At 36.3% G+C, this 24,330-nt stretch overlaps 1 protein-coding gene across 8 annotated transcripts in view; it reads right to left on the minus strand.

The window, feature by feature from the left end:
- Positions 1-23,902, minus strand: part of fam171b (family with sequence similarity 171 member B) — a 36,049-nt gene extending 12,147 nt beyond the window's left edge. For 6 of the 8 annotated variants that reach the window (XM_069196587.1, XM_069196581.1, XM_069196582.1 and 3 more), the window contains exons 1-9: positions 23,442-23,902; positions 12,364-12,597; positions 11,273-11,365; positions 10,841-10,999; positions 9,901-10,071; positions 8,113-8,229; positions 7,843-7,966; positions 1,920-7,517; positions 1,215-1,518 (exon numbers count right to left, since the gene is read on the minus strand). In XM_069196587.1, coding sequence (XP_069052688.1) covers positions 6,215-7,517; positions 7,843-7,966; positions 8,113-8,229; positions 9,901-10,071; positions 10,841-10,999; positions 11,273-11,365; positions 12,364-12,597; positions 23,442-23,739 — 2,499 coding nt within the window. In that variant the 5' untranslated portion in view covers positions 23,740-23,902 and the 3' untranslated portion in view covers positions 1,215-1,518; positions 1,920-6,214. Of the gene's footprint in view, positions 1-176; positions 324-1,214; positions 1,519-1,919; positions 7,518-7,842; positions 7,967-8,112; positions 8,230-9,900; positions 10,072-10,840; positions 11,000-11,272; positions 11,366-12,363; positions 12,598-23,441 lie in introns of all 8 variants that reach the window. The other 2 variants (XM_069196585.1, XM_069196588.1) reach the window with 2 other exon arrangements.
- Between the last annotated feature and the right edge of the window lie 428 nt (positions 23,903-24,330).

The raw sequence follows: 24,330 nt of genomic DNA on the forward strand, positions 1-24,330 counted from the left end.
TTTGCAATGTACAGTATAAAATCTCATGTTTGATTCTAAAAATAATTAACAACCAAATGCCAGATACTTTTAGCTGCCCTTTTCCTCATGAAGCATGAAGTGAGAAAACTAAGTATTGTAGGTGTGGTGCAGGTTTTGGCTGTAGCATAAAAGCTTCTGTTGATAACTGTACTTACAAGATGGATAATTTCTCTTGCCATAGTTGCTGGGAAGTGTAGTTTGTATGTTTATACCCATGTTAGTCCCTTGCATTTTAGAAGACATAATACAAGGGGCAATAACATTACTTCCTCCTTCGGCCTGCACAGACTGATAAAATGACACTGTAAAGACAAGTTTTAAATTCAATTACAGTATCATGCATTTACTGTACATGTGTAAATGCATATTATGCTGGACCCTGAGTGCACCAAGACACATAGTGTATTAATGAAGAGGAGGAATATAGGAGTTCAATTATTTCACTTTGTGTTATTTGTACGAACAGATTGACATAAAAAGTTGAAATATTAGTATATCTAAAGCAATCAAGATAAATTTGCCATTGAATTGGTTGGTTATTTATTAATTTAAAAAAACATAAAAAACTAAACAACATATTCTCATCATTACAGCTAAGATGATGTAATAACCTGTGTTTGATATGGTCCTTGATCTAGCTCTGCATATGTTCTGGCTGATTTGAAATGTGGATTCAATTAACAATTTTAGTGTCATTTATTTCAATGCACAGAGAAAGGAGTGCATTCATTAAAAAAAAAACATCAGTGGCAATTATATCACATTTGTTATAATTTTTAAGCTTTCCACTGGCAGCCCTGTAAGAAGAATGTCATGTCATGCTCACAGACACAATTATCAGTTATATGTGTGTTATCAGATAGCACAATTCTATTTAAATTCGGATAAAATAAATAATACACAAGTCTATACCATCAATTCATAGAATTGTTTTAGGAAATTAAGTTACATGAGTTTCGGAGTACAAAAGTACAAAAAAGAGTACTAAAAAGTCCGATTTATTAAAAGTAAAACAAATAAGATATGCACAGTTAGTGTTATCTCCGTAAATAGCATGGAATCTGTTAGTTACAGTCAATGCGATTGTATGAAATTCATTGTACATTGGAAACGATCTGCGAAAATTAAATATGGTTGAAGTTTAGCAGCGTGCAATTTTGAAACAGATCAATATTTAACACAAAGATAGGTACCTGATCGTGGTTCCTCCGCCTTGCGTTCCCATTCTTTTAATTGAGGATAGGTTGCTTTCACATTGTCTTTTTTGAGGATATCTAAAAATTGATGACATAATTCCTCCGTTTTGCCCATAATAAGGTCAAGAAGATCAATCACTTTTTGCTCTGGTCTTGATAGATGCTTTAGTTCATTGTACTCTCGGTCGGTTAGGATACTTTTACTATGTGCGTGCTGCAAAATGTAGTCAGGCTGTGCACTAAGCCAATCAATAAGGTCTACTTTGTTTCTTTTAATAACGTTCATTATTGCTTTGTAAACCTGCAAAGGCAAAAGAGCATGATATAATTCAAAACCGAAAAAAACATGTGTTTCTGTGTGTTTTCAGAAATATCAGTTTGGTCATTCAATGAAATAACGATTCAGTCATTAGTAATTACACGTTCAATAATAAAGTTCACTACTGTAAAATTTCAAAATACTTTTTCCACAAACTGGCAAATAAGTATGTGATATTTCAATTGTATAAAGTAACACGCTTTGCACTACGTTTGAAACAGCCATTTCCTGTCACAGAAGAGATGTTTCTAGTGTGGTACAACAATTTAAGAAATAAAGAGCGTAATTGGGTTATGGGATTCTTCAAAAATTTAAATATCTTTTCCACCTAATTTTGATTTTTTTAAATCGTTGATTTAATAAAAACAAATAAAAACGATTACCGGATTTGATTCAGTTTCACTTCCTTTCTTAACTCGCTGTTGCTTAAGTTATTGCGATTTTACAATCGTGAGGTCTTTGGGCGGAGACTGAAATGCGTGATCTAAACACGTTTACTGACTTTTGGTCTTATATGGTTTTGAGCCGTATTACATATTAGCAAACTATGCATCTTATTAACTGTATTGCAGACAACGGAAATGTAATATAGTATCTAAGACAGCAATTACAAGAAAAAATACACCAAAATATCTACAAAATGGTTCTTTATGGTGTTACTGTACACTTCATGTATTAATCTACACGTAAGGAGTTAGGTGTCACAGGGATAAATGCTCTATTAATATGGAGAGATATTAGTGACGTATTCAAGCACAAGGTTTACAGGTTTATCTGTGCAAGTAAGCTGGTGGTTTCACTCTCTATAAAGGTCTTGATTTAAGACCCATCAATTAAGGTTAGTCCAGGCTGAAGTCCAAGGTGCACCTCTGTCTGAGCTGTAAAACGTTAAGTATGATCAAAATGTTATATTGATATTTTCAAAGTCATTTACAAAAAGATTTGAATCAAACAGCAGCAACCAGATTATATCATACAAGCCTGTCAAAAAGGAAGAGAATCTTAATTATCATTTAACTTTAACAATTGCTTAAGGAGTGAAATACACATACTTTACATGCATACCAGTATATTATAGTAATTACCTTTTTTGAAACTCTCAGTGGAGGCACAAGTGACTGAAGCACTTGGAAAATACCTAAACCTTCAAGTATTTCCCTCTTCGACGTTTGCACATGTTTGTATTACCTACATCTTCAGAAATTAGTTTTTATTCTTCATAATGATGCACGCTTGTATTCAAATTATACTTTAATGAAGTTATCCAGCAAAGCATCGGGACTTGGGGGTTCTAATTTACTGCAGAAAAATGAAAAACTGGTCTTTTATAAGTAATATGCAAAATACATTTATGCGGCACAACATAAATGTTGTGTCTTTTAAATCTAAATGCAAAATAAGCCAAGTATGCTCCTCTGTCATTTATAACCTATAGCAGTAGCACTTCAACAACTTCTCTTTGTACTTTAGGCTACAGCCACTAAAATAAAAAGATAAATTACCAAATTTTGGCAAGAAATTTTATTTATAGTAAAGTTTCAAACAATACACAAAAAGGCAGACCATGAGATTTTTGGTAAAAAACACTGAACATAAAGAAAATCTAACTTCCTTCTCATGAAACTCTGGTGAATACACATGATAGACATGCATTCATGCACCCTCAAATACAACATTTCTCACTTTGTGGAAATTCATTAGAGACAAATGTAGCTATTTAAATACATAAATATGCTAGTTTCCCCCTTAAGATGCTTAATTTTAAATATATAATTAATAATTCCTAGAATGTACAAAAGGACTTCTCAGATTAAGACAGATTTGATTCATAGGCAGTGCTTTACTTTCAAAGACTATACATTTTCTGAATCTCCCTTTTAAATTGCTAAACTGACTAATAACGCATAACAGATTATGCTTGTGTGAAAGACATGAACAATATTCTAAAAATGTAATTGGCAAAAAGATTTGAAAAAATATGTTTTTAAACCCCTCTGTTTAAAAGAATGTTCAGAAGGGTTATGCTGCAGGTAAATGGTACAGTATTTGATTTTTATCAGAATTTTGAGATATACAGTATGCATTTACCCATTTGTCTTTGAACCTGTTTCTCCTTTTTACTAAGTGGAAATATGACAAGTAATACCTAAGAAGTACAAAGGCTGTATTTGAACCATATTTTTTACAATATAGTTTGATCCATTTTTTATCTTAACTATTAGGAAAATAATTAATTTTGTAGATTATTCCAAAGTGGAATAGGGTGAACATTAATCCCACAAACATCACAAACATATTACAATTTGAATAAGTGTAGAGGAAAGATAGAAAGTAAAAGTCAAATTTTAATCAAGGAGAAAAAAAATATCTAAACAATCTCAACAATTAACAGCATTTGGGTAATAGCTAGGTCCGCATAAAATTAACAAAATCTTCCAAATTATGTGAAGGTAAATTTTCAAAACAGTGAAAATATTTTGCTTAGTAAACTCCTTTTGCTAGAAAATAAGTTTACTTTTATAGTGCATATTATAATTTGGTTCTTTTACATAATTTTGTACGTTCCATGATTTTATAGTATTTTATTGGTGTGACAATTGTATGTAATACAATTATATATATATGTGTATGTATCTGTGTAATTTTAAAACTTTGGGCAAACTGACTGTATTATACCTCCATTTCTTTTTCTTTCTATTCAACTGTAGTATTATTTTACAAAACCAGACAGTAAAAGGACATTGTAAAATGAGTTACTAATCCTTGGGGAACAGTGACCATTGGTGCATCTCGGTATCACAAAGTGTGGTGCATGACAAGATTTAGTTAAAGCACAGTGACACAAAAGAAATGACAGCACGGAGAAGCGTAATGTTTTTTAAATTGCTTATACTGTATATACTAAATACACTGCCTGCATTGGAAACATATTAAGACATATACAGAAATCCACTATTTATGGCATTTGATTTAATCATTTAAGTGCTTCGTTTAGATTTACACAACCTACAGAAAATCAGTTTCTGGCAATGGATTTAATACACATTGATCACAGAACTGCAAGCATTTTTCCCTCTTTACTAAAAATGCTGAATAATGGCTGCTGTAATACCTGTTTTACTTGAGAAAATACCCTGAAGAGGTGCACAAATCTATCATTTACCCATTGTGTGAAAGTCTGAAACTCATTTTAATTTATTATAAACATTTTTCTTGAGAAATAAAGGAAAACAAAGACATGGGCCCTGTGTCCAGAGCCTAAAGAGAACAGGCTTGATATTTTACTGGTACAGAGAGGACCTCAGAACATAACCAGTAATTTTGTTTAAAAAATCCACCCACCATAAAGCAATGTTGACACAATAAGGTACAAAATAAAAATAAGAAAGAAAATGTCTCATTCATAATTGGGTTGTTTTGTTTTCTCTTATCCCTTATTATTTATTCCATGAACTGCTTGTTGAATTCACAAATTTGGAATCGCCAAAGGAAGGCTTGGGAACAAAAATTCAATTACGATAACATTTTCAAATCCATAAATGTTGTAGATCTCAAGCTGTGTATCATGACAACAAACACCAAAATGTGCTGCTTATTACTTGTGCTTGCATGATTTTTCGTAATATAAGCTAACGGAGAAACCTGTAGTTGTAAAGAGCATTTTTTGTTGCCTTATGTGCTTTAGAAATGTGTAAGAAATTGCTTTAGAGTTTTCACGACATGTGACATGGCAAATCTCGAAAGGGATATTCTATAACAGCTTTCGAAAGCCTCTTCCTTCTTGAAAGCAATCTCATTCTGAATAGGATTGCTCAATTTTTACCATAATTTCTCCCTCTTTGAAGTGCAGTACACTTTTTTTTAAAAGGTGAACTTCTAAGACATATTTTCAATCCGTACCAGACATAACAGTTTGTTTGTACTTTTATATAACTGATTGCCAAAAGCAAGATAAGAAGATTTGTGTTTTTGAAGTGTGCTTTTTCGAATTACAAGGTAGCAACAACAAATGAAGATCACTCATATCTGTACAGGTAAAATGTACAATCAAATTTACAATTAGTAGGACTTTGTCATTTTACAGTGTCACATAAGTTTAATGTAAAAAAGCCTAATATATCAAGATGTGGGTTTTTTAGATACAACCGCGTCAATGTATTGATTCAGACAAGTTAGGGATCAGTTAACATTTTCTGTAGAAACCTATTTGAAATGTATTTAATCTCCATTTAGATCACTGCATTATTTGTTGCTGTATTTGTAAAGCCCCACAAGAAGCTTGTTCATTTTAATGAAATCAGGCTATAAAATAGCCTGGGAGTAGCTATTCATCAGTGTGTCATAATGATGCATTTACACTCCTGGCCAATGATTTCAGTCTATCTGGTGTGGGCGGAAAAGAATAACCTCTAGGACGATCAGCACATTTACAAACTAGGACTAGATACATCTCCTGTATCACACCTCCTTTTCCAGAAATATGCTCTACAGCCCAAAACTGTTGAATCAGACCCACTTAAGCACTGTAAACATGTAGGCTTAAAATCCTAGATGGAATTGGAACATTGCCTTTAGTCACACTTTCTTGGACATTAACAACTGAAACAGATGATAAACTGTGCCCTAAACCTTAATGTGCCTTTGCCATTTGTTTGTGGTATCCTCAGAAGATTTGGTACTAGTTTAAAGACATCAGTGGCCTTTCCTCTCGTATCTGCCAAGTGCTCTTTTTGCTGTCTGATTTCCCCTTGTCCCTGACTTTCCTTAGACGTCGTGGGGGTGGTGTGGAGCGTGTCTCACTCTCATCCTGAACGCTTGGCACCTCAGTCTGTTCTTTCTCTGCCTGGGACTCGCCAATGGGCCCACTCCCACTGTCTAGAATGTTCCTCAGAGATGGATCCTCAGGAGTGCAGGCAGCTGTGGTCCCACTCTCACTGCTGCTGAGGTCCAGGTCTTCTGTGTACAGGATTTTGCTGTGAGGCATGCCCTTGATAAAGGTCTTCTCCCGTTCAAATTTTTTATTGGATTGATGCTCATTCATGTCCACTCCGGAGTCCAGGCTAGTGTCGTTGCTATCAGCAGGTTTTCTCTTTTTCTGGAGGTCAATGAAGGAGTGGCGCACCTGCGCTACCGGTTTGCCTTCCAGAGAAACAAACCATGCCCTAGGATGTGGGGAGGGTTTGCCCTTTGACAGCTCCAGCAGTGTTTGCTCTGAAATGCCTTGGAGTTCACTGCAGAATGGCCCCATCCCCACAGCTTCATTCAGTGTCCCTGGAACTGAAACCGACTCCAGCAGGCTACTGTATCTCCCCCAGGTCCCTGGGTTAGACGCTGAACTCTGAGGACCTTCAAGGACCTGCTGTTCCTCACTGGGCTCCTGTTGTAGATGAGAGAGCAGGGGCATTTTTGGCAATGTTTGTGTGTAGCTATCTTTACTCATTGGTTCCATCATTGTGTCATAAACTACCTGACCCTTTCTAGGCAAAGTGGCGGACTTACAAGCCGCTAAGTGTTCTGATGTGTGGAAAAGCTCTGGGGCCTGCAGAATAGCCACTGGCTGGTTATAAATGTGGACCAATCTTTCTGGGAAAAACATGTTTTCACTTAAAGCAAGGTGTACTCTCTTGTGTTCTGCCATCTCTTTAGACCTCACAGCCTCAGCGCTGTTAACATAGATGGGTTGCTGTGGATGTCTGCTAGTTTCTGAGCCTGAATTTCCTACATTTTCAAATTGCTTGCCAGATGGAAGCCCAACATCCTCAACATAGATGTTAAAGCTCCCCTTTTGCTTGGAGGCAGCAGAGTCTTCTCTTTGAGCGCCAGTCCTGGGTGTCAGAGAATGCGACTTGTCATCTTGTCGGCCAGATGCCTTAAAGTAAACATCACGGTTTCCATTTATAGTGGAAGTGGTCTGGTCCTTTTTTAAAACCTCCATTTTAGTGATGTTCCTTTTCTTCTTTGGGGGCTCATAACTACTGCCTCTGAAAAAAAACAGAAACATTTATCACCATATCAGATTTTATGAAACTTACAACATTCTGTTGCAGACCAGTAATTAAATAGCCCCACACAGCCAATTTTGAAATGCACAGTTCTTAATTTTCATTTAATTATTTGTATTGTTTACACACTTTCTTTAAAAAAATGCAAAAGCTTGACAAAATGTCTTTAAAACTTAGTTATTTGTCACAGACATTTTGTTCAAAATCTTCATGTCTGTAAGACAGAACTCTAGAATGCATGCTCAAATGAACAATAAATGTTGAAAAGGGTATTAGTTTTTAATGTAGCAAAACAATCTCTTACCTACAGTAACACAACAGCACAGTTAAAAATCCAAAAACAATAACTAGGGTTCCTCCCAGAATGGCCATGAGCAGGTAAGTATGATATGAGATGAAGTCCATAGTAGTTGCATGTCCAATAAAACCTAGATTTGCACAAACAGAAATCTGGTTATTGGTGAATTTCAACGCTTTTGCATGAAAGGAAAAGAAAACATTTTTAAACCATGATTTAAAGTAGGTGAACAATACAGACTTGACAGTATCTATTGGAGAACAGCTGTGTTCACACCTCTTGCTGCAGGTAAAGGTGCAGCTATCCAGTAGCCTAGGTGAGGAGCCACATACGTCCAGACAAGGCGATTGTCTTCTTTTTTTACAAGGCCCAAACCTCTGTTAACCCAGGCACCTGAGAAGGAAAAGGGAATGACTATGGCTGGTGTAAAGAAACAAGAAGGACCACACATCAGGTAAAATGTTTTTTTTTTTTACAAATGCATAGACTATCAAGGATGGATGGATGCATGAACAAATACTAAAGATTTGGAATCCTCAAATACATTTTCTTTTGGAAGCACCACTGGCATCTGGGGACTGCAAAACAGCACTGCTTCTCATATTGCTTTATTCATATTGTCAAGGATATTGGAAGTGGCCGTTAAGGTATCTTAGGAATCTAGGGGCAAAAGTCAAACATCTAGCTAGTGTCAACATTTGTAGCTCTCAGGTGCTCCAAAGCAAGAAATAAAATTGGGTGACTGCTGAGTGGAAGAGGGCCTGAGACATACTTATCAAAGGAATACTCTGGTTTACCTTGGGTAATTAAATTCTGGGTAAACGATTAAAATTCATCAATAGTTGAGGAACAGAGGATAAAAACAGACAAGCAGCCACAGAAAGGAAAAGATAGAGAACAGAAGGAGCAGAGAGAGAGGATAGGAAAGAGGACAAGAGACAGTGAAGGCACAAAGTCCTTGTTCCAGTCTGTCTTTAAGACCAGACTCAAGTCGAGTATTTGAACCTTGTTAAGAGACCTTGCCATTCAATTGTTTTTAGGAAACTCTGATTTCATGTATAGAGAATTCATAAGTTTAAAATGGCCTCTCATGGTTATTAAGGTGAATATGATGCTAGGTTTCCTATTCATTTTGTAACGGCTGGATTTATAGAGCGATTTAAGCATAGGTTATATTCCCTTTTAGTTTAGAAGGTAAATTCATCTCCCTTGTTGGCCTGTTAGCTGTTATATAGAATTCTTGTTTTTTGTTTTTTTGGGGGGTTGGTCAGGGCGTAGCGTAAGCCTTTAGAAAGTCTTGTTTGTAAATAGAGTAACTTGTATGTTGTATGTTTATGTGTGTGGTTTAGTGTGTTATTGTCATTGTTAATAAATATTTGTTTACCTCAGTGTGATGTATCACTCCTTTCACCAAAATTGTGCTGGAGAACAAAGAACTCGAGTGCCTCTAGTTAAACCAATGGCTCAGGTATATAATTCTGAATTAATTCGCTCTGTCATTTCTAGTATTCTCTATTTTCCTGATAATTATAACAATATCAGTGATGCATTTCATTTTTTGTTAACTTTTTTTTATATACCACCATATTAAATAAACAGTTACAAAGTCGTATAAAGTAATAATTCACCTTCATGCAGTAAATTACAATTTTAGTACGATTACAATTTTTGTATTTTTTCATTCTAATTAGGACAAAATAAAATATCAGTTACATCACTAAGTTAATATTTAATATTATGATAACAATTCAGTTTGGGAAGGTAATCCCCAATACTGTCATTGTTTTATTGTAATTACAGCTGTAATAATATAACTGTACAGCACAGTTTATTATGGCACTGTGAAACAAAAAATAAATGCTCTTATTGGCAGTCTTCCTTGAATGAGTTCATACAAGTCTTCTCCCAGCCAGAACAGAATGGAAACTGCCTGCTGTTGATATCAATGGAACCTTTTATTTATTCACCCACAAGTCAATGAACTTTTTCTTACATGTAACGGGCTGTTTTACCTAAAAGACAAAGACTGTTACAGATATTTTGGCAGGTAAATTAGGCACCTACCAGTTTTCATGTCAAACGCCCACGCAGGTACAGCATCTAAAGGCCTCATGCGGTTGCTGTCTGGTAGAGGCAGTGTTATCTGGATGGGACCAGTGACCTGTATTTCTTTCCCAGTGGAGAAAAGCTGGATACTAATTGCAGCCAAGGGGTTCAGCTCAATGTTCTTGTACCCTGAAATGAATCAATTATTATACTAAATAATTTAAGAAAGGCTTAGAAAATTAAAAATAAAACTAAAAAAACTTGCAGAGATATTTAAAAGATTTTTGTCATATGTCATATGATGCGTCCATGTATTTCCTGACTGGTTCATCTTATTCAGGGTCTCTGGGAAGCCAGAGTCTATCCTGGCAAGCAACAGGCACAAGGCAGGATATGTAGGGTCACAGGGTACGCACAGACATAAACACACAAGTTCACACCGGTGCCAATTTTCCCAGAATCCATTCACCCATCTTTGGTGAAAACCCATGCAAACACAGCGAGAAACATGCAAACTTCACGCAAATATCACCCCAGCTCCGGCAGCAATGCTAAACACTGCTTCACCATGCCACCCCATATTATTGTAACGCAACGGGGGCTCAGGCAGGCGCCCTTGCCGCATTAGGTCGGCCCCCCACCGTCGGGGGCTCGAACCCGGGACTCCCGCATCTCTCTGCAGGGACCCAGCCCGGTGAGCCAAAGAAAGATCTCTCTACAGCCCAGTAGCTGTAGTCCTGCTATCACAGGGAAGGGCGGTGACGTCACCTGCTCTGGTACGCCGGCTCTTACACAGTGCCTGTCGGCCGTAAGTGTTACATTATATTATAATGTATGCTATTTCTATCAAATATAAAAGAAAAATGCATTGTTGCCATTCAGGTTAAAACATGAATATTATATGGGCTTTTCAATGTCATTTTTTTCTCTCTCACGTGCAGAAAAGACCTTCGCCCACCTGATTTGTTGATAAGGATCCCTACAGTGTACAGAAAGCAGTCCTTTTCTGATGGCAGTTGAGGCACTGTCAGATATGCGGTCACAGTAGAGATGTTGCTGTTTCCTGGCAGTTTTAGTATATTTTTTGGAAACTGAACATTAGGCTGCGACATAGTATCTACAAACAGAGAGAAAAAACAAGCACCCAAAATGTTGGTAGTTTCCTATATAAGCAAGTTAACTTGTTAACTTTTAGAATAATATTTCAGATTTTTTATTTAGGATTCATTTATGCATCTGTAGGTATCACTGGTAAATATTGACAGTGTACCTGTTTATGTAACACATGATATATTAATAATAATATTCAATTACAATTATTTAGCAAAGGAATCGTGGTCTGGAAAATGGAGTGCTGATTTTTAGAACAAAAAGTACAATATTTACCTACCAGACAGTTTTCCGGTAATCAGCACAGAATCTTCAAAGAGCCAGATGTTACCTTGGTTTTGTGGGAACAGCGACAGTGTCACAGAGGAGAATACTGGAAACAACATGAATTGCTATTAATACATAACTCAAAAGCACAAAAACTTGTCCTCAGGATACTGGGAAATTCTGTTAGTTTTATGTAACACATCATTGCACTGTTTTCATTTGCATATAATTGTTGCACTTAATGGAATCCATTAAAACTCCAAAAAACCTTAAATCCACTGCACATAATGTACAGTGACATTATCTCACAATACAACTCAGCATGATTAGATTCTAAAACATAGGTGTGTAATAGCACTAGCTGATGCCTAGATGGCAGTCTTGTAGTATTCCTCTACACAGCACCAGCTACAAAAAACAAGCTAAGGAGTGTGCTGGCACTCTGTAGTAAACCCTGCACAGCCAGATACCACTTTCCAATATTCCACTATCAACAGTACTGGTATTTTCAAGACAAAGCGTTTTAATGCAGCTGAACTACTGTAATGATTTCTTAACAGCATGACGTCTGGGCAAGCTCCAAGAACACTCAAAATATGGTGAACTTTGAAAGCCAGAGTACACCTGATTACACAAAAAGGGAAAAAATACACCACTGAGCTATTGCATGAGTCAATTATTTCAAGCAGGCAGAAAGACAAGCAACACTGTGCCTGTTAACACTTGCAGTTCGATGAGCTGTAACCTACTTCATGGACAAAGACAAAGACATAGTGAAGCAAAAGATAGTTTTTGCCTGTGTTAAATTATTTTTATAAACAGTTCTACAGCTTGATTTCCTCCCTTAGTACAATTCTAAGTGCTTACCTGTGAGAAGCCAAAGGAACTGGCAGTACTTACAACTAAAACAGACTGCTTAGAAAACACTGTTGGCATGGCTCTCAAACATTGAGAACAATCTGTCTGAGCAGTCATTCTCATAGCAGAGTATTGAATATTTCAGCAGGTTTTCTTTATGATTTATACCAGGTTCTTCTTTCAATAATGTTGAAGCATAATAAAAGAACAAACATGTTGTGTCATTTCACAGGGAAGAGTGCTCACCTGGCATTTTTGTAGTTTTCCAAGGCAGTGGTGTTAGAATATAGCCATCCATGCTAGCCACAATAGTTAGAGTCTGACCCAGCTTGTAAGGAACTTTGAGCAGCACCACTCCATTCTCCTCTGTGACTGCGGAGTTGGTTCGTGTATGGTTTACAAACACCTCAACGCCTGCTTGACTTAGGTACTGCCGACTCACAATGTCGTTGACTTGCACTTTCAGCATAAAATTGGACACTGTAAAGAAGCCACAATTCATATTTTAGTACATTCTTTAAGAGGCATGTGTTGAGTAAAATTCAATTGCTTTCATGTCATGTAACCACTCCATGTCCACTTTATAGCCTAACCACAGTGAGGGTTCAATGAAAAATACATCTGCAGAAAATGTGTTTCTTATTGTGCTAGAAATTCACAAAGAGGCAGAAAGCTCAATGATGCTCCTTTTCAGAAAACTGCACTTACACTGGAGCTTCCTTATACACACATAGAAAACCTACACACACAGGAGCCCTACTTACCTGGGTGATGAATGTATTGTATGTATTGATATGTAAGAGTCAATGGGAAGGATAGGTAAGAATGAAAATAAACTATCCCGCACCTTGATCCTATGACATTAAGCAAAGCAAAGGGAGGAAATCAAGTGCTAGAGTGAAATAATTAAGTAAGGCATAACTACGGCTCACAACTCTCTTTACTTCCTATAATATTCACCCAAACAAAATGGTATAGTTCATCGGGAAGATTTTGTCTACACAAAATATTCTGTTGAGACTCTTCAAAAGAAGGGGTTGCAAACAACATAATTAGACTATTAAGAAAGTATTTTAGCTGTCGAGCACCTTCATTCTTTTCAGTGCTCCAGATCAAATGGATTTACTCCTCAATTACTTAATGAAAGGACACCCGTTTGCCTTAGGACTTAGCACTTAGCATCTGTGTAGACGGCCTTACCATTCATGTATGGTAAAACTAAGTCCACCTAAATACAAACCTTCACCTGCAGCCTCTAAAAGAAACTCTGATGCCTCACATGGCTGTTTCCACATAACTAAAGTGAACAGATTTGCTTTCCTGCACAACACAAAAGGAACTTAGAAGCAATGTCATTTTAACAAGACAGGTTGACAAAAACCAAAAGAACGATCTGCACTGGTAAAACAGGCTTTCACTTTTGTTTTTCAGAACTGTTCTGTTACGTTTTATACTGTTGCAATAACTGAGTATTGTCCTAGACTACAATGAGAAACAATATACACAGATCTTTTTAAGCATAAAATGTAGTATTGCAAGCAATTTTAACATGAAAGGAAATTAAATAAAAAGTCTTCTGTTGCTGTGGATAACGCAATATGAGTGGAAGTCCAAACAAATTCTAATTTCTTAACTTTCATATATTCTTATGAATGACAATAAAATAATGTCTTTTTTCCAGCTTATCTGTCATGCAGATATCCTGCAGGCAAATTCTATATTGAATGACCTCCTCTCGTTTTGCAGTCTTTCTTTATCACTATGTTAGGGTTCACAGATTGGGCAAATTCCCTCAACTGTTCACTGCTAACTACTTGAGCATTATCAGACTGGCTGCATGATGTTGCATCTGGAAGGGGAGAAAGATATATACAAGAATTTGGCCTCATTAAATAGGATTCCTAACTATCAGGATTCCTATCAAATTCCCTTGGCCAGGTTTTCGATTTAAGAGAACAGCAAGAGTGGTGCTTCTGTTCAGTTGTGGAATTGTCATTTCAGGACCTGTTAGCTAAAAGTAGTTTAGCTGAAGGGAGAGAAAGTATCGGTCTTCAGGAAACATGACCATAACCATTGTGTGACTGAGATATAAATCCCTGTTTAGAATAGTTGCTGTAAAAAGTTATTTATCTATAATATTAACAAAATCTCCATTGTCACTGTCCTAGGGGAGACATTTGCATTTTTATGTATTTTTTTATTTAAAACAACTATTTTTAGCTGACTGGTCATTAATATTGTCTCTATGGTACACACAAAACAGTCAAGTCTTTGAAATGCTATACATCATACTTTATTCACCTCTGCAGCTTTCCTAAATAAACAGTACGTACAGCACTGACCTGTTATTTAACTTGGGACAACCTTTTAATTAATCTTTGAAAGAGAATAAGCTACCAAAGTTCTTCCATTTTGGAAGCAATACCAGATAAGGGATGTTTATTCAGGAATGTTCATTTGTTGCTTCCAAAACTTAAACTTGTAGTCTTTTAAACTGTTCTGTGTCCCTAATTATAGTAAATACAATACCTTAATGTAATGCTTTTTCAAAAAAGTTTTCAAATAAGTAACCAACATATCTAAATTCAGTAATTTAATTTACAATGTTGGATACCCATACTATCACATACAGTATGGTACAGGACTTTGTAAGGTCACTTAATAAGCACACTAGGTATTGAATTATGTAGAGCACCATCAGTTTGCTAATTTGCATTTTGATGGTGCTAGGGAAAGATGTGTTTCAAGAACAAATAACTATAAAAATCTCGAGAGATGACAAGATATTCAAAAGAACAGCAGTTGACAAGTGGTTTTGTTTGTTTTTCCATGGTTAATAAGGATGGAAATAAATGGCTGCATCCTGCAGTATGTGCTGTGTTGGCAGAAAAATGAAGACATTCCCTAGACACCTCATGCTCATGCTGAAACAAATCTAGACAAATCCTGTTAAAACTGAAGGAAACTTTTTTTTAAGTTATACTGTCTATTTAGTTATCCATGCATCCAAGGATTCTTTGAATCTTTTGTGGTTTGAGAGCCCACAGTATGAAAGGTAACAGTAGCAACATATATTTTGCAACGTTGCACATGAAAGACTCGTGAGAACAAAGCAACACAGCGGAAAGTTCCATAACCGCACAGGAAAACTCCCCTTAAGAAGCCTAGCCTCTGACCTTATCTACAAAATTGCAGTCAGACATGAAAACACTACAACCCATGAATAGAAAACCCCAGCAAAGAAACAGACACAACATTTAAAAAAATCCCTTCTGCCTGATACATTTTAGAGTTATATTTTATCAGTAGAAATTTTCATGAAGGAAGAAATCTGTATTTACAATAAAACAGGTGCTGATCTAATGTTATGATTCGATATGTGTCGAAATATTAGTAATTAACTATATACAGTAAGCCCCTTTAATAACAGGTGTATCTTGTGTTGTGTTCTGTTCCCTAATGTTGGTTATGAATTGGGTTTGTCAGTATTCTGGGCTGCAGATTCATTATTTTGTGATCCGAGTGTGACCAGAACTAGCCACAGGAAAACAGGTTCTTATCCTTGTTTTCTTACAAATTTGCTATGTTATTTCTTGAAACAAACGGAAAGAATGAAATGTGACCATCTAAGTGTTTGAAAAGACTGTACTATGATATAAAAAGTGTAAGTTTTAAGCAAAAAAAAGAATTAAAACAGATGTTTTTTATTAGAATAAACTATATGTATTTATGGTGGGTAGCTGCGTCAGCATGCGTAGGCTGCAAAGGAACAAGTAATAGGTTTATGCCATGCTGAAAAAAAGACGAAAGAGAACACAACGTTTCGGCCGTGGAGCCGGCCGAAACGTTGTGTTCTCTTTCTTCTTTTTTTCAGCATGGAATAAACCTATTACTTGTTTCTTATATGTATTTATATTATATATATATATTATAGAATTTATAATCAATCAAAGTTATTCACAAAGGTGAACATTTCTCTTTTTTAGCAGATATGAGATATATATAGTTATTGAGATAAGGACAGAAAAGATTGGATATCATTGCTGGAAATAATGGATGCTGGCCATCCGGAAGTTTATCAAACAAAGCACATGCATTGGTAGTCTAAATGTGTAAATATATCATGGGTTTTCTAGCCTTCTAGTGAGATAATATTTTAAACTGTTATTTTAAACTAGTTTTAAACTTCTATAACACAGAAACAGGCTTAGGGTAAGACGCTTCCACTACAGTCAAAATCCTGATCTTTGAATAAAAGCCAAATAGTCACTAGCAGATGGCAGCATACAGTATGTTGCCTGTTATTTAATCAGAATGATAGACCTATAACTTAACTTATTAACTACACCTACACCTTTTTAAAACAATAAATGACAAAGGTGTTGATCTTTATCTGCAGTGGACATTCTAAAATAATATAAAGCTACCATGAAACCTAATTCAAGCAATTTCACAGGTTTATAAATCCTCATCGTATTTAGAACGTAACGTTATGCAATGTGGTGTTCATTTTTAAGTTAATGTTTTCATGATTCATGATGCTGAATCCAACTCTGAATAGGGACACATTAAAAGTGTGATATTTTTACTGATGTGGCATAACCGAAATTAAACACTCCAGGAAACGTTGTCCTGACAGAAGGACTGAGAAATCTGCAGTGATGTGGAATAATAGGAGATTACAGTAAGCCTCTTGTTAAGAAAATTGTATCAGTCACAGGGCAATTCAGCATTTGGCAGCAGATTTTTAATACCATGCTCAGATGTCTAAATGTGACAGTGTTTCAAATCAACATTTCAATAGGGACTATTTATTTTTTTCTGCAAGAAACTACAATATCTCTCTCCAATGTTTTATTGCACATATATGTATAATGTACATATAATGTCTTAATGGCATGGCATCAGCTCAGTTAAAGAAACGGTATATTATAACTCAAATATGAGAAGGGAGTGACTGTCAGTTGAGCTTTAAATCTGCCATTGTGTAAAACCTGATGTTGAACTCGCTCCCACTAGTGTTTCATACTTATGAAGTATTGCAAGATAACTGCTCTTGAGCCTCCATTGGGTGCAGTAACTATAAATTTAGCTGAACTTGATTCCTAATCAGCTTCTTTGTGCACCACTGTGTATCGTAGCAGAATTGAAGGCGAGATATGGATTACTTTTCCTGCTGTATTTGCAAGCCCAGCAGTTTATGGATATGCAGCCTGTCCCACTGCAAGACTTCAGCATCAATCAAAATGGAAAATCAGCAACAACAGAAAAATATGAAGACTAACCTGCAGAATTCTGAGCTAACCGATTTCACTACTCCTTATGTTAGGAGGCTTCTTTGAGAAGACAGTCGAGAAAGCTAAGAAAATGTTTTGTGTTGCCACTGTTGACAATATGCAAGGTTATTCTACAAAGAAAATCCCCACTGTATAAGTACTGATCACAAAAATGAAAATGCAGTGACCTAGAAAGTTAAACCAGACACATCATCTCAGCAGGACTCCCTGAATTAGTAGGAAGCATGTTTACAAATGAGATCTGTACAGAAACCTTTCTTGGCATAAGACAGTAAAATGAGACTCAGAAAGATACTGTAGGAACAAAAGGTTATGCATTACAGAACCAGTCAGCTCTTGAGCACCACATGTCCAGATGGGCACAATGTGATCTGGGTTTATACAGTCCTGCACACAGCAAGCAGATTAGTCACATGTAGCATAGTGAAAAAACTGCAGATAAATCCATACATCCTTACATCCCTACATGCACTCCAAATGGACCAGAAATATAGCAATTATTTGTCAACAGATTGGAGATGAGATTTAAAATTAAGATCTACTCTTATTAAAGGCACTGTGGCTGGTGTATTATTCCTTTACAAACAACATGCAGTAAACACAAAACACTTTCATTCTGATTGGTAATATGCTACTTTGGTCATTTTTATTTATTATTGCAGTTTGCACAGCAGTATGACCATGAAAATTTTTTAAAATGTAAATTTAATTTTCAAAACATGATCGCCTGGCAATTTTGAAAAAAGTGCTTTGAACACTAAAATCAATTAATTGTGTCTATATATAACAATGTGATTCTGAAACTAAACATGCTTTTCATTTTGTCATCATTGTTATCTTCCTCCGATACCCAATGACCTAGAAAATGTGAGTGGTGAAAAGCACAGGGATAAGCACTTTCACTGACCGAAATGTTAAATAAATCATGCCAGCAGTACAGCAGAAACATAATTATACTTTCTACAATTGTGGTTGCTTGGAACATGTTAATAAGGTGATCCTTGTTTGTAAATTATTGAGCTGTCATGATTCTTTGAGACATGTTTCAGTTTATAAACCAGGTAAAAAAAGGTCAAATCTTGAAAAACTGTGCTGGCAGAACTATAAGAAATATATCTGCACTTTCACCAAATCATGTTTTGTACCCTATACTCATAAACAACTTTCAGAAATTGGCCGGATCTGCTTATTTGATACAAAAAAAACAATCTACTGACATATAAATAAGTAAAATGTTTTTGTGCTGACGGTATCCATTCACTCAGTGTGAGAGGGAGAATATTCCAGACTTAGAGTCCTGGTATTGCCTACAGTTTAGTTGTTCTAAATGGTGAAGAATGGTGAGTGGCACATTGTGGTCCAGAGTAGAGTAGTTTATTGCCAATGTACTGTACATTGGAATTCTTAATTGCACTGATCTCTCGGGACATTCACAGTACAACAGACAACACCAAACAATGTAGACAGTACATTAAAAACATAATAAATAATAACAACAGGAACAATAAATATGTTGTGGGATAATAAATATGAAGTAGTGAGAAAGAAACATAGTACAGATGTGTATTGAGTCTGAGGAACCATGATGCTGAGCGTGCCAAATTTCTGTGCCGCAACCTGTACTTCCCAGCTTCCCAATTAGACCAGGCACATACATATATCCAGTTCAGATATGTCTGTGCTAAAGAGATCATCAGCCTGGTATCATTCATCATGGGGAAGAGGACGTAAGCTATACAGTAAACTCTCTGCTACATCTGGGTTTCACGTTTACAACTGTTTTTGTGCAATATATGCCAGGGACTTGTGCAATACATTTATATTTATATTTATATTGTGCAATACAACTTTTGTGTACTGTTCTGGTTTGTTCTTTGTATGTTCTGGACTGTGAGTAACTCTTCTTAGTGCACTTCTCACCGACTGTACTGATTGTATTGTATGTATTGTATTATTATTGTATCATTCGTTACACTGTGCTGTGTTGACTGTGTTAAGATGCTGTTGCACTGCAATTTCCTGCACGGAATCAATAAAGTATCTATCTATTTGAACAGGCAGTGAGACAGGAGAGCATTCTACAGTATCCCCATCTACAGTACATGAGGGGAATGAAACAGTATGATGGAAAATTTGTGCACTTGTTTTTTAAACAGCACAACATCCATCTGTCCATCATCATAAAACAGCTCACCCCTAATGAGAATGGTGGCAATCCAGAGCCATACAGTACAAAATGAAAGTATAGGGCAAAAGGCTGGAGTACAGTTTGAGACTAAACATGTGGTTTTACTCAGTCATAAAGATATGATTTGGAGAACATTTTGCACAAAGTTTAATTTGTACCAGACTCAATGTAATCAAAATGATGGTAAAGCTCTCTCAGCAAGCCCCGGTGAGGAAAGAGGCCTGTGAAACTCATAAATCTAAACTAGGTCTGGAGACAGCAGTAGCAGATGCACAATCAGCATTGACCTCTTGTACTAACCACTTGGCATGACACTAGTACTACTCCCAGATATCATTACAAATGTCTTCAATTTCATACCTGTTTTCTTCTCTATCACTGACAACTGCACTTGTCTACCAAACCATGACAGGACTAAACAAAGTGCACCTTCAGACTTCAAAGGTCTGCACAGCATACCCATTTACTTCAGCGTGAAGCTTGAACTCTGTCTTCACCATGTTTCTCCATTAGTGAAGGAAAATCCTGTAGGTTGTTGCTACTGGGTTATAATTGCTGAATTCCCAAGTGCCAGCCTTTATAATAATCCTGTGCTACCGCGTAATGTGCATCAGGTTAAATGTTAAGTGGAAAAAGGGTTTGGCAAATTGAAAATAAATATATTTAGATCAATTCCTAAATGCAGGATCCTATAGAGGATGCAATAACTGTCATGTGCTAATAATAGCCATTTGGTTTGGGGTTGACATTCCTTTCCCCATACCCAACAACAACACCTTACAAACTTTGTTCCATGCTCAGCTATACATGTTGTTAAAGTAGATTTGTCTGTGTTATCATTAAGACAGTGTGGGAAAGCACCTTGGATATATAGGGATATAGTGACCAATTTTATGGAATTAAAGAGGTTATGCTAAAGCTTTGCAAGCTACTAGTAAGGCCTCACTTAGGATATAGTGTTCAGCTTTGGTCACTATACCACAAATAGCCTTATTATTATAGCCTTGGAAACAAAAAAAACAGTAATAAGAATGATTCCTGGTTATTCCTTGGGATATATGGGCATGTTAAAGTAGATAAATCTCTTCAAGATTGAACAAAGTGAAAAAGATTGTCTTCGAGTATATAAGATCCTAAAGGTTTAGATAAAGTTAATCCAGGGGACTGTTCCACATTTAGCAATGAATCAGAGATACAAATCTAGAATATCTGGAACAGGTTTCCCTGCCAGGTGGCTGAGGGGTGCTTTCTTAATTAAATACTGGATGGACGAAATTTTTGTTTCATTTTGCTTTCTTAACCAACAAATGAGCACTAACGAAAGGGCCAAATACAGTGTAGCTTCCTGTTGTGTGGGTCCTTTATGGAAATCTTATGTTCTTTCTACCTACGATGTGAACATGTACAATAGGCAACTGAGGAAATACCATGGAATACAGAAATCTGAAACACAATGTAAAGATTATAAGAAGTAAGATGCTAGCTCATGACATCCTTAGAGGAAATGACTTATAGAGTACATTGTGTAAATTAAAAGACTTTGGCAAAAGGCAATTTTTCTAACCTTGTGCTTGTGTGATAAGAAGAGACACGTTTGCAAATTAAAACCCTTGAGAACATTCAGGTGAAGAACCTCACTGACTGATTCACATGAAATCCCAGCATATTTTAAAAATATGGATAATCCTTCTTAATCCAGTCACCTTTAATTTATGACAGTTAATCCTATAGCCAGTGATATGTAGGATTGCTGTGATTCAAAACTCACTGAAATGGAAATGTCCTATAGTTTATATTGTGTTATTAGTTACCTGGGAACACATCTGAGGACATATATATTAAACATTAGACAGGGCAATATATACTGTATACAGTGCAAAAGCTGTATTATGTGATTGGCTTCTAAGACAATAAATACCAAGACACAGCCTGATTAATCTAGAATGTTGGTCTTTCATCTTATTTTATTTTTAAACATGCACAATGGCTGCAAAGTTATACATTGCATAACAGTGAAAGCACTCTAGTTCAAAGGTAATTAAAACTAATATTACCTCCAAGAAACGCACAAGGCCCTAAACCAATGTAATGATATTTTTCATTCCTTTACGAGGGAAAAAGGGAAAATTTCAGTTGATTTTTTATCCATTTAAAAAATGACAGGCATTTCTGCAACAAATGCAATGAAGTGGTGGAGATTCACAATACTTTTTTTTAATTATTAAAGTACGAAATTTTATATTGTCTTTTTACATTCATTCTTGCATTGCACGAAATCATAAATTCCAGGAAGAGCCAGGAACTGAATCTAACCACTCACCACTCACATTCTTTCAGCCCACAATGTAAGATTCCTAAGGGAAATACTGTATGTGGAAATGTAATACAGTACCATACATAGAATGTAGACTTTATATTAGGCCCCATACAGCTACTAGAATCTTCAGACACATATTGATCATTATTCCGAGAAATACTGCCTCCAGTTCAAAACATGAGGCTTTTTGTAATGTTAAACAGAGAAAAAAAACACTTTATGCCATTCAAACACAGGTTCCACATTTTTCTAAAAAAGCTGTTCTGACAAGTTGCAGTTACAACGACTCTGCCACTAGAGGCCGTAACAAGGACTCTAATTTGTTGCAGATAGCCATACTAAGAGGGATTTTTGTTTGCAGGCACTAAAGCCTCTCTGACCTCACTTCTCTGGACAATTGTGAATTTAGTGTGTGCAGACCCTTGTGACTGTCCTACATGAGGACAGGGTCTGTTACAGCTATCATCCTGGCAAAGCACAGCCAGTGTAGGATGTTAACTTTTTATTTAATTTCATACATAACCTGCCTCTTAATGTGAAATGTACCTTTTTTTTTTCTCTTCACCCCCGGAGACTGCACTGAGAATCTGCATGATAGTATTAGTAACACATTTGTTTTCAGAGTCTAACATTTTCTCTTCATGACTTACTGTGCCAGAATGAATAAATATACTGTAGTCTGCAGACATCAGGAGGACACTATATAGGATATAAATAACCACTCTCTGGATCCTAAGAAATAATATTAATTCACCAAATAACTAAAGAAGAATGCGGTGGACTTGTAAGTGGACAGTTGGATAGAATAATCCATCAATAAAATTAGATTATTTCCATTAGTCACCCAGTAAGTGCTATAGCACACGTTTCTGCTACTGTCAGGCGTTGAGCTACATTACATATACAATCAATACATTCCCGAAATTCAGCATGGTAAACTAGCTGTTTACTCAGCTGTAAGTAATTTGATATTAAAATAATAACATCTGAAATAACAACACACGGCAAGCTGAGATGATTTGTATTTTTCGCGTTCTCTTAATAATTATTATATCAAAACAGCTCGTTAGATAATGTTGTAGAAATTGTATCAGCGTGTCCTATTGCTGACATTGTAGAATGGGATATGAGGTAGAAACCCTTTAATCACCGATCTTCACGCAGTGTTGACACAAAACGCTACCTCAGATGTAAACATGTAACAAGCTTAAAATATACAACGCTGATGTAAGACCCGAGGAAACCACTTTGAAAATAAAACGACGTGAAATTATCTCTCCTTCAAAAACCTGAAATAGTATAGGGTAATCGTTTGCTGAAATATTACGCATGGTAGTTATATTTCATAACAAATTGCTTCAATGTGCTATACTGCCAATAACCCGCAACAGAAATGCGACGTTAAACAGGATACATAACACTTTTTTATCATAACCATTTTCGCAATTTTATTCCATTCAATTATTTCAATCCACATTAACAGCTGTAAGAAATAACATAAATTACAAAGACCTATGACTACCTGATGTCGAAACTGATGCCATTTGCACTTGATGTTGGTGCTGATGATGGCGTTGCTCGTTGCTGGACGCCTCCTGGATGATGGAGTTGACATTGTCGTCCACCAGCTCCGCAGGACCACCAGCGGTCCTGGCACCCTCCACCCTCTCCATCAACCCATCCTTGGAGAAAATTAACAGCGCTGACAAGAACAGGTAAGCAGGGAGCTCAGACATGGCGAAAGAAAGCAGAGAAAACGAGACATAACTGCTGAAGTAAAATGGAGCTTGAAGAACCGAGTCCCACCTCTCCCTTCTCATGGATGCGCCATGGTAACAGGAGGGATAGGTGGCAGAATTCCAGCGTCGATGAAACGAGCTGGGATGGCGATGCGGCTCTGGATTAAAAATACAGTTATCGCGAAACGGATGGAAAAAGGAAGGGGGGTGGATTGAAACGCTCCCCACTATCGCCCTCTGGTGGCAAGATCAGTTAAAACAGAACAGTGACCTACCAGCAATTGATGCAATTTACATGAAATTTCTGCAAAGCAGTCATGCGGTTTTTCATCACAGTCGAAAACGCAAAATCCATTGTTGTTTTCATAGAGGAATGGGAGGAAATCCTGATTAATTTTAAAAACTGCTTTGCACTTTCAAAAATTTATTGGAAAGAGTTCTACGAGGTCAATACTTTATTATAATATTGTATTATAGACAATAAAACAGAAAACAACTGCTAGTGATATGTCAATCCAATTAATATTTAATTAAACACTTTCATCTTAGCCAATTTGTAGGACCGCCTACAGGGGGAAATGCTTAGATCTTGTCCCTTCAAAGAAACAAGACTGAGTGAGACAAACGGGTGAGAGAACCAGCAGAGAACCTTTAGTGTGTTTTGAAGCAATT

The sequence above is a fragment of the Lepisosteus oculatus genome, chromosome 12, assembly GCF_040954835.1.
Source record: "Lepisosteus oculatus isolate fLepOcu1 chromosome 12, fLepOcu1.hap2, whole genome shotgun sequence".
Classification (NCBI taxonomy): domain Eukaryota; kingdom Metazoa; phylum Chordata; class Actinopteri; order Semionotiformes; family Lepisosteidae; genus Lepisosteus; species Lepisosteus oculatus.